Source organism: Mustela lutreola, chromosome 3 (genome assembly GCF_030435805.1).
Source record: "Mustela lutreola isolate mMusLut2 chromosome 3, mMusLut2.pri, whole genome shotgun sequence".
NCBI lineage: Eukaryota > Metazoa > Chordata > Mammalia > Carnivora > Mustelidae > Mustela > Mustela lutreola.
In genome coordinates, this window is record NC_081292.1 from 175183386 (window position 1) to 175194662 (window position 11277).

Here is an 11277-nt window from a genome sequence, read left to right on the forward strand (position 1 = left end):
GAAATCTAATCAAAACTGAATTACTTATCTAGTTATTTCAAAGGAGTATTTGTGGACGTTGGTGCCACTTTCCTTTTTTTTGCTAAGTCTAGTCTAGCTGTCATGTGAATTCAATGTTTATAAAACAGCCGACTGTAATGACACTAGTCATAACTACAGGATGGGAGCGCTGGACAAGTAAGCCCCATCATCTGTAGTGCCAATATAGTGACCATTTCAGATCCTAAAATACTCATTTTAAGTCTCAAGTGCAAAAAAAAAAAAAAAAAAAAAAAAATTAAATAATGACACACCTAGTAACAACAGTATTGATATTTTGAAAGCATGTTTGCCAGTTATTTGGTTTCAAGAAGTTCCAAAGTCACCTACTAGTAAGCCCAATATGTTTCAGCAGTATAATTAAGTCATATGCAGATCCCCAGGAGCTTTAGTTTTAACGACCACCACCCAGGTATGACTGTAACCAGATGGTGTGACTCATTCCATATGTCCACCAGTATGCCGCTCTTAACTATGCCTCAAACCATCTTGCAAATAGCCATTTGTTCAACTCAAATAACAATGTATGTGACATGAATAAGAAAGCTTAGTTTTATTCATTACTTTTCTCCTGCTGGGAGAGAAGCTGGCTAAAATATTTTAATAAGACTGTGGAAATTTATGTGGTTGCTAATCCTGACATAAAGTAATAAAGTTAATTTGACATTTAGATCTATCCCAATCCTATAAAAGTTTAATTCAGAAAAATTATATACTTAAAGTCTACAACAGATGGACGATGCCTTTAACAGGACATCTAGATTTTACAAACTACTGATGCCAAGGCACTATATGTACTGGACAGTCCAAACTATTAGTCTATCCAGAACCCAATTTAAAATACAGAACACACACACAAAACGTAAACCACATTTGTTATTTTCGTTTTCTGTTTTGTTTTTTCCCTGAAAGTCACAAAACTACACTGTAAAGTGCTTGTAACACTTAGGAGAGACATCTAAAAAATAATGCTCAAGCAACAATTTAAACCTAATTAAGGTATCCCAGTTAAATGTTGCCACCACCACCCCCAAAAGAGGGGGCACCAACTCTTTGATTCTGGCCTAGGTTATGATCTCAGGGTTGTGAGACTGAGCCTGCCATCAAGCTCCAGGATCCACGCTGGTTGGGAAGCCTGCTTAAGATTCTCTCCCTCTGCCCCTATCTCTCCACCTACCCTGCTAATGCGCTTCTATGCATGCACTCTCTCCACCTCTCTCTCAAAAAAAAAAAAAAAAAGCAGACAAAGCCCAAGATAATCTTCACAAACCTCTCCAAACCTCACTGAAATGAAAGCAAAAGAATAAAAAGGCATTAACCTGCAGAGACAGAGGGGCAGAGAATAAGGGAGGAGGCCAAAGGCATATTATAGGTCTCCAGTAACAAGTTTTCGAAGATAAAAAGTGAATATACCAACAATAACTGACTTTGCAGAGTAAAGTAAAGCAAAACAGAAGCTCCTTCAGAGAGAGGCCAACTAGAAGCTGATTCCCACTAGAGAACCCCTGAAAAATTCACTAAAGGAAGGAGAGGCAGGTTAGGGGGATTCACATAGGGTCAAAAGTAAACTTCCAGTTCCCCTTCAGCCACAAGACTACCTCTACCAGGTCCTACGCAGAAGTCTGAACGACAATTTAATCTGCAGAGGTTATCCAAAAAGACTCCGGACTCAGTCATAACTAAGGACTGTTATAAGGCACCCTGCTAAAAACTAAGGAATTAAGTGAGACTTTACCTACTGAATGACTGATTACATGCCCCTCATTTCCTCCCTCAACTGGATCCTAGAAAAATGGCAGCCAGGCTCTTTCAGTCACCAACAAGAAAGAATATTGGAGAAAATATCTCTGAACTTAAAACAACAACAAAAAACACATGACTTCCAAACCAATGAGTCCAAAAGAATGGCTACAATATTGAACAAAAGACCTAACCAAAATGTTTCCATGTACAGTTCAGAAAAGCAGGAATTAAAAAAAAAAAAAAAAAAAAGATCATATATAATCCCAAAGAGGGAGGGGGGAAATGGGGCACAAAGAATCAGTAATAAGAGCATCAGGGGGTGCTAGGTGGCTCAGTCGGTTAACAGTCTGACTCAGTTTCAGCCTAAGTCATGATCCCAGGGTCCTGGGATGGAGCCTCAACTTGGGCTCTGTACTCAGCATGGGGTCCACTTGAGATTCTTTCCCTCTAATAAATAAATTCTTAAAAAAAACAAAATAGCATCAGATTTCTCAACAGTGATACTAAGGATATGAAGATAATTAAGCACTGCCTTAAAACCTCAAGGATAAAGTATTTCCACCTTATGAATAGGTACAGACTATCAATTTAAAAATGAAGTGGAGTGAGAGACATTTATAGCCATACACCTCCCAAAATAACCTCCCAGTGACCTTCAATCAGGAGGCCAAGGGAGATGTGGGGGTCCTGAAAACAGAGGGTCCAACACTGGTTAGGCATGAAAAGAATTTCCAGAATGATGGCAGAAGAAAAGTCCCAGGATGATCACTGCATAGCAGGTCTAGAGAGCAGCATTTCCAGACTAGATGATGACAAAAGTACCCAGAAAAGATTTACCGATTTAAAACAAAAATAAACAGGTACCTTATGTATCTGATGATACTGAAAGAAGTTTTATGCCTCAGCTGGAGACTTTTTATCTGGGATATATTAATGATACATATATGAAAAAGGAAAAGATGAGAACTACACAAGTATAAACTTCCTGGGGAAAAAGGCTGTACAAGTAAGAAAATAATAGCAATATACTGTATGACTCAGCTGAGAACAATACGTATACTTGCAACAAGGCAAATACCAAATAAGTGATTTAGCCAACAACTGTGATAACGTTATACGGAAGAGGTAGAGACAGTAGGTAGAAAAGGAAAAAGAAGTATGAAGAGGACCAAATCCTTATCTTCCTCCTCGTACAGCAGAAGTCAATATATAAAGCCAAACTGAAAAAAAAATTTAAACAGTTGTGTGTTAGCTAGAAATACTAAGGTAAACATAGAAGGAGGGCAGAGATAAAAGTTGACAGTCACTGTCTAGGGCAATCAGAAATGGAGGAAGGGAACAGGTGACTACTGTTGTTCATTTAAAGCCTTTGCCTATTTAAATTACAGGCACGTGTTCTTTCGATAAAAATTAAAACTGAATTAAAAACTGAGCACAAACAAGAATGGAGATGAACAGTTCTTGCTCTTCAAAACCAAATTTAACTGACATACACTTATAGATTATTATCTTTGATGAAAAAGTTTGAGGAACTTCTAAAATTTCTGAAGTATCAAGTCTCTTTACTAGACACCAGAGATCTTTTTGTAGAGGTACCTACTGAACACAACTGTTCGAAGTTAAAGCCACCAAGATTAACTGAGTAAGGGATAAAGCTTTGAAGACAAAAAAGAGTTTTCACATGTTCCCATATTATTAGTTCCACTGATTTTAACTCTCCCCATCAAAGAGCTTGCACAGTCTAACAAAAACTGGGGGAAGAACAAGAATCTTTAGAATTTGACAACAAGAAAAACTCCTCTCTTCCTTTTGTAAACATGCATGTTTCTCTGTAACTTCCATACATTTGTCTCCTATCTCCCCCTAGGGAATATATCTATTACCTCTTTCACATATAGGCCTTAAAATTACCCAAAGATAGTGACCATATGTACAGCTCCCCGCACCCACTAGTCTTTTCTTCTTTAAGCTAACATTTCTGGCTCCTGCAAATGTTCTCCTCATACATAGCTTTAAGATTCCTTATCATCCTGATGAAATTCCTTAGAGCATGCTATAGTTAATATACCTCTTAAAAGAAGCAACCAGAATAAAAGCAAGGTGTAATTGTGACTTCCCTCCCTCTAAAACAGCATAGTACCAATCAAAGAGAGACCACGTCTTACTCAGGAAGTCTTTGAAAGAAATATGTTCTAACTTAAAAAGAACAAAAAACAAAAAAAAACCCTATCATTCCTCATATTCTGAACAATTTAAACAAGTTTCCCATCCTTACTGCAATAGAAGTAATTGAATTTCATTCTTAACACACCCAATCAGGGGTCTGTAGGGCAAGAGCTCTCAGGTGTGGCCTATAAAAAATGTCACAAGCAATCTGCTACTAATTAAAGTACCCAAAGTTATGAATGATTCCCCTTTTATATATATGGGTATTCCTAACCAATTATCACTCTGACTATATGAAGCGGGAAATCCATTAATGAGTTGGGGGAAAATGCAAAGGTAACAGCTCCAGTCCTGAATATCTCCACAGGAGTTTCTCAAGAATATGAACATTATGCATGTTGGATAGAAAAGAGTGAAAATATGATGTCACCATACCACATATGCTTAAGAGTTTTCCCAGGACAAGATGATGTTCACAGTACCACAGAAGAGTCCCTCTTAATCAATTTGCGAGGTGAATCCATGTTTCTCCTCCCTGCTGAAAAACCTTCAGCAAAGGCCTACTGCACAACAAACATTCATAGCTAGGAGGGCATGCTCTCCTGCTCCTTCCAACTGAGTTTTATGTTTATCAAGAGTTGTTTAATATAATAACTTGGTAATACAGTTGGCACAGAATTTGGTAAATATATAGTTGAAGTGAGTATTCTGTGAAATACTGACACAAGTGAGAACTGTTCCCATAAAAACGAAGTATTTTAGAGACAACTAAATTCAATTGCCATGAAAAGCTGTTACTTAACTGTAAACAAGAACTGAAAAAAGACTGAAAAAAAGATCTAGAACAATCCAGCCCTCGACTTATTTTAAAAAGTAACTTAGGAGTGTGTGGGTGGCTCAGTGGGTTAAGGCCTCTGCCTTCGGCTAGGGTCATGATCCCAGAGTCCTGGGATCACGCTCTCTGCTCAGTGGGGAGCCTGCTTCCCCCTCTCTCTCTGCCTGCCTCTCTGCCTGCTTGTGATCTCTCTCTCTCTGTCAAATAAATAAATAAAATCTTTTAAAAAAAAAGTTAACTTAAAATTCTAAACACTGTAAAACACAATGTGAGTCTGGGTTATATCAATGGGACAAAGAATCTAATCAGTGGAATCACATTCAAAGAGAAGTACTAGGTGTTACGTTAAAAAAAGACTGGCAAATTAACAATTATGTTAAAATAAAAAAAACCTAAGTATATAAAAACATACACATATATGCATACATACATAATTTACTTTCAAATAAATCTAATCACTATCTATCCTACATGCATAGGGCGAGATGTTTTAATTACAATTCAGATAAAGAAAATAGCAAGAGAATTCATTTATGGCAGGATAGATGGCCCAAATTCAAAACAGGCACCACCAAATTCCCATTATACTCACAATACACAACAGCAGTTTCAGAATAAAATCCAAAGAAAACACAAAGTTAAGAAAAGCTAACATCCTTTAAATTTTTTTTAAAAAAGCATAGCTATAAGGCAAAAATGCACGTACATCCATAAATTATCTGTTCTGCTTTTAAAATAAACATGAAGTTAAAATCTATTATTTAAATCCCCAAAATACAGAATTCACAAATAATTTACAATAATTCATGAGTAACATATATACCTTTGTTAGTGGTGGATCTCACTAGTTCTGGATACCTAGATCAGGGTATCACAACAAAGCATTAAGAATGTAAGCAAATTTTACAATTTGAAGTTGGGAGCAGGGGAGGAATCTTCATAAGATTTTTATTAGAATCACACCTGACACACAGCTAGCACTCAATAAATGTGATTAATAGTTATTATTATATTTTCCATTTCAACAAATACTATCTTATATCCCCAACATATGTACTAGTGCCAATCTGCTAAAAATTGTCCTTCATAATGGGATCAAATAATTTTCCCACTTACACTAAATTGAAATTGTACTATATTTTCAAAATACCTCATCAAATATAGCCACATTAGAGTACTAAAAAAAAAAAAATGAAAAAGGAATTAAAGATATAAATCACTGCCCACTATTACCTCACAACGTCTCGAATATTATAAAAAGAGCTCCAAAAAGTATTTGATTTCAATCCACTCTAATGGTAATAAAGGTATAAAAACGAATTAAATGCCTTTTCATTTAACTTTAAAAATTCATGCAATATTCACCATAAAAGTCAAAATACACATAAAATTAACATGTAAGTTAATATCAAGCTCTATCTATACACCTATGAAATTCCCACTTTAAATACTCTGTCCACATAAAATAGCTGGAACTGAGACAATGTTTCTTAAAATTTACTTTCCCTAAACCCTCTCTGAAAAACTTGTCAATCGCTTTTTAAAGATGAACAATTCTTATTTACTGATTAAACTAATGTTAAATAATTTGGTCTAAACCTCGTCTTTAAATCAACTAAATCTCTTTGGCATGAAGGCCAATGTTTTTGTTGTAGGCTAGCCATTCATAATTTGAAGTATTTTGGTAGCTAGAACATGAAAGAAAGTGACAAATCTATCTGTTACAATACCCCCATTCTACCTCATTAATAAACAGTAAAACTGCCTCTAAATTTAAAGTTCCACAAACTGAATTCAGTTATATACTCTAAATGAGCACCAAACAAGTATATGACAGTCACCCAGAAGAAGATTCGGAGTCTAGTAAAATAAACAGTAAGATGCTTGTTCAATTTGTTTAAGCAAAATACTGTTAATGATAAAAGGTATGTGACTAACCTCCAAAATTTAGAATTCATGACCGCAGATACTCTTTATTGTATACAAGCATTTTCTAGGCAATCAAGTTTTCCCAATGGTAGCTAGAAGCTTTATTCTTTGTAAATCCACTGCTTAGCCTCAGTATATGTTCAATAACTACTCAAATTGTACAATCTAATCCTTATATCAACCTTAAGCTATGCATTATCTTCTTAATGCAAAAGAAACTAAGGCTGAAGAGATGGATCCAGGTCAACTGACACATGGTGGCCAGGCTTACTTAATACCCTGCCCTAAGTCTCAATGCTAGTGGCAATGTCAGAATCTGATTTCAAAATTATTGTCTTCCAAGTATCCATATCATCAAAATAGAAAACATATAATAATTACTCAATAGTTACTCAATTCTTCTCAAATGATTTTCCTTTATTCCTGGTTTTCAAGAACAGAAATCCTTAGGAGCTTCAATAGATTCCTTCAATATTTCTACAGTAGACATCTGATCCAGCATCTATTCCTTCCTTCCCAAGAACCCCAGATTTCTGACTTGAGAATTCTATTTGGAGATCTTTGTTGTTTCAATGAAGTCATTGTAGAATATGAGTCCAATCAGGGCACTGCTTTTAAGGTAGCTATATAACCTGAGGGAAGTGCAAAACTTCTGTAAAAGTTGGGAGGGACACCAATATAAAATAAGGCCATATGCAGCCCTCGGAGCTGGAAGCAGCCATCCACAGATGAGAGAAGTCTAGGCAACATCATCAAGCCACTAGATAAAGTCTTACTTAAAACAAAGAAAAATCCAAACTCATAGATTTTTAAAGGGGTTACATCTTGTTTCAATGTTTTTCCAATACTGTTCCCTACTCATGGGAACAGTATATATAGTTAATACCTCCCATCTACTGGGCAGCTATTACGTACCAGGCATCAAATGAGATTAGAGATAAACACATGTTATCTCTAATACTGAAAACTATAATCTACAGCCAAAATTTACAAGGTAAACTTTATTCTCAGTGTTCATGGATGAGAAAACTCAAACTCAAGGAGACTAAGTGACACTGCCAATGCCACACAGCTAATACGCAAAGCCAGGATTTAAGAAAACATGTGTTTTCAACTCATGAGTCTTATTCTTTCAACAACATGAAGCAGTCAGCCACATGGATCTTGTCTTTTTTTTTTTTTAATATTTTATTTGAGAGAGAGACAGTGAGAGAGAGCATGAGCGAGGAGAAGGTTAGAGAGAGAAGCAGACTCCCCATGGAGCTGGGAGCCCGATGCGGGACTCGATCCCGGGAATCCAGGATCATGACCTGAGCAGAAGGCAGTCGTCCAACCAATTGAGCCACCCAGGTGTCCCATGGATCTTGTCTTTAAAGGTCTTTGCTCAGGCATCACATCTTTTGTGAAGCCTCTTCTATCCATTTACATATTTCAGGGATAGCTCATTTAAAGAAAGGAAATATTACAATGTACCATCACTGTTTATTTAAAATGCAGGCTCCTTAAATTTAAGAGGATCCAAGGAACACCAGTGCCTCCCACAATATATGACATAGGCCAGTCAAGCAATAAACATTTGTAAAATTATCCCTGAATGGAGATAGAAGTCCTATCTCTCACAGATTAAAGTCTTTAAAATAAACAACTGTCATTACACTGAGATATTGTCTTATATACAATGCTTCAGAAATGTGGGTTTTAGGAAATGAGTAAATATTTCTTGATCTCATACTTTTGCTGCAGAAAATGTTGCCCTGCTAGACTTGTGAAGAACCACGAGAAATGCCAGAAATTCAAAACAGTAACTACATACATTTTTCTCAAACCAAGTATTTCATGTGTACCAAAGGATCTTGTGTCTAGTAAGCACAGGGCATATTTACTATGCACATAATAAAAATCAAATATACTTAAAACACGGTACTGTTGAATTCATTCTAGAACCACATTGCCTAACCCACGTCAGTTTATCTGTAAATGAAAAGTATGAACCAGACTATCTCCTAGATTCCACCCAGCTCTATGATTCTGTTGGAATTCAATAATATCACTGTCTACTTCTCAGAGTGCTTCCCTAACTATAATCTAAAAGTAACCTCTCAAACAAGGGCTCTGTTATCATACTATTTTGATGCATACTTATCCCAGACATTTTTCTCATTTAATGACTTACATATTATCATCTCCCCTAGCAGAATGTAGCTCCAAAAGAACAGGGATTTTACTGTATTCATCAGCACATCTCAAGGCTTTACACAGAACACAGCAGACACCGAGTACATGTTTGCTGAAGAAAAAACATTCATGGAAGACTAATAATGCCTTGATCCCCAACATGAAGGGAAAAAACCAAATGGAGCACTGCTGGGCATGTCCTGCATTTTCCAAATAACGAGTTTTCTAATATATTATGCACTCCGTCTCAGTATTAATCTTACAAAATAATTTCTATGAAGAAATGCTACAAATGAAAGAACTTAAGTAGATGTTTTGATGTAATAAAGGTTTTAAGAATATTTAGTGACTACTTTAAATACAAAATCATTATTACATAAAAGCAACTTATCAGTTCCAAAAATCATCCACAAACTTTCCAACGAAAATTTCACAGTAACAAAGTAACAAAAATATTATAAAAATAAAGCTTAATGAAGCAAAGAACGCAAACCATCCCAATAATTCAAGACGATAGTCTCCATTTTTCTGAAGCAATGCTGTCTTCCCATCTCTCCCAATTTCTGTATACAGCCTTGTATCGGTACTGATAGAAGTCTTACAAACACTACCACATGTACAATGACACAGCTTCTAGTCAATATCTTATTTCCATTAAAACTTTCCCCAAACTCAAGACTCTCTTTGGACCATAAAACTAAAACCCCACAATCTCACATCTGCTTCTCTGCCTCCTTCTCTCGCAATTAAGCCTCTCGAACTTTTCCCTTGGGATTCAAATCTCTGCCATCAAGACATTTTAATCCCGCTACTACTCCGAAAAGCTTCCTTTCTCCCAGTGACTTAGGTGCTTTCGACCCGAGTAAAAAAAAAAAAAAAAAAAAAAAAAAAAACCACCACCAAAACCCAGGCTACGCATCCTTGCCCTTTCCCACCCTAGCTTCTCCCCCACCCTTTCTACGGGCGCCCTGCAGGTGCCTCACTGGAAACCTCAGCACCACCCTGGGCCGCCCAGAGGGGCACACAAAAGACCCGCACGGCCCTCCCAGCCTACTCCTGTGTCTCCTCTACAGTCCCATCGGGTCAGTGCCCTGGAGAACAAGCGGAGACCCGAGGGAAACAGCGCCGGCTCCGCCGGGAACAGCGATGCTCGCCGCGGGCTAACCCACCTTCGCCCACGCCCCACCCACGAAGGCTGCCCTGGGCCGGGACCCTCGCCCAGAGAAACCGAAAGCGCATCCCCAGCTCGGGAGCAGGGGCAGAGCGCATCCCACCCGCCGGCCTCCGCAGCCCCTCCCCGCGAGCCCGCGCCCCAACCGCCGCGCCGGCCCGAGCGGGCGCCCCCGTGGGCCTCCCGCGCCGCCTGCACCCCCCCACACCTCCCCCGGCCTTGCTGCCCGCTCCCCCGCCCCCCAACACGGGGGAAGGGCCCACGCCCGCCCGGCCGCCCGGCACTCACAGGCTGCCGGAGCAGGAGGTACAGACGAAGGAGCCGACCGTCATGTTCACGTAGGTGGGGCCGCGCTGGTCGCAGTCGAAGCACTTTCGGTTGTGCGGGAGACCGGTCATGTCCCGCAGCATCTTCAGGTGCTTCTCCTCCTGCTTCCGCTTCGCGCTGGCCGCCATGGCCGCGGCGCTGAGGGAAGAGGCCGGCAGGGCCAGGAGCGGGAGCCGGGCGGCGCTGCGCCGGGGGCCCGCGGTCCCACGGGCCGCCCTGGCCGCGGCCGCCGCCCTCCGTCAGCGCGCGCCGCCCGCGCTGGACCTGGCCGCCTCGGCTCGACTCGACTTCGCTGGGCGCGGCGCGGACGCTGCGGAGCGCGGGCTGACGGGCCACACCAACCGGCCGGGCCGGGACAACCGCCGCCGCCTCCTCCTCCGCTGCCACCACCACCGACCGCCACCTTCCCGACTTCTCCTGAGGGGAAAAGAGGAGGAAGGGGGACGGCAAGAGAAGGCCCGCCCTGGGCGGCCGGAAGCCAAGTGTTGGCCGGCGCCCTCTGCTGGCCAGGAGGAGTTAGTTACTGCGGCCGCGCTGAGGCCCGGGTTTGGGCGGGGGCAAAGCAGCAAAGATACAAAGGTGGTGGTGAAGATAGATAGTGTTTATTAGGGAGCTTATATGTGCTAAGCGCATCACCGAACTTAACTTCGTCCCCTGCTCGTAACTCTCCAAGGGCTGCCCACTTCTTTGGAGATAATTCCAGGGTTCCTCACCGTACTCTAAAAGGTGCTCCCTCATCTAACCCAACCTACCTCTGTCCCCATCCCGGTTTCTCGCCACACTGGCTTTCCGTTTGTCCCCCAAACATGATAAGCTCCCTTCTGACCCAGGACCCTTGCCATGCTGTTCTCTCTCTGTTAAGGTTTCTCAACCCGGACCCTATTCATATTTT

General features: G+C 40.3%; 1 protein-coding gene across 10 annotated transcripts in view; it reads right to left on the minus strand.

Moving 5' to 3' along the window:
* Positions 1 to 10774, minus strand: part of AGFG1 (ArfGAP with FG repeats 1) — a 74785-nt gene extending 64011 nt beyond the window's left edge. For all 10 annotated transcript variants that reach the window (XM_059167834.1, XM_059167832.1, XM_059167830.1 and 7 more), the window contains exon 1: positions 10347 to 10774. In XM_059167834.1, coding sequence (XP_059023817.1) covers positions 10347 to 10513 — 167 coding nt within the window. In that variant the 5' untranslated portion in view covers positions 10514 to 10774. The remainder of the gene's footprint in view (positions 1 to 10346) is intronic.
* Positions 10775 to 11277: the final 503 nt, after the last annotated feature.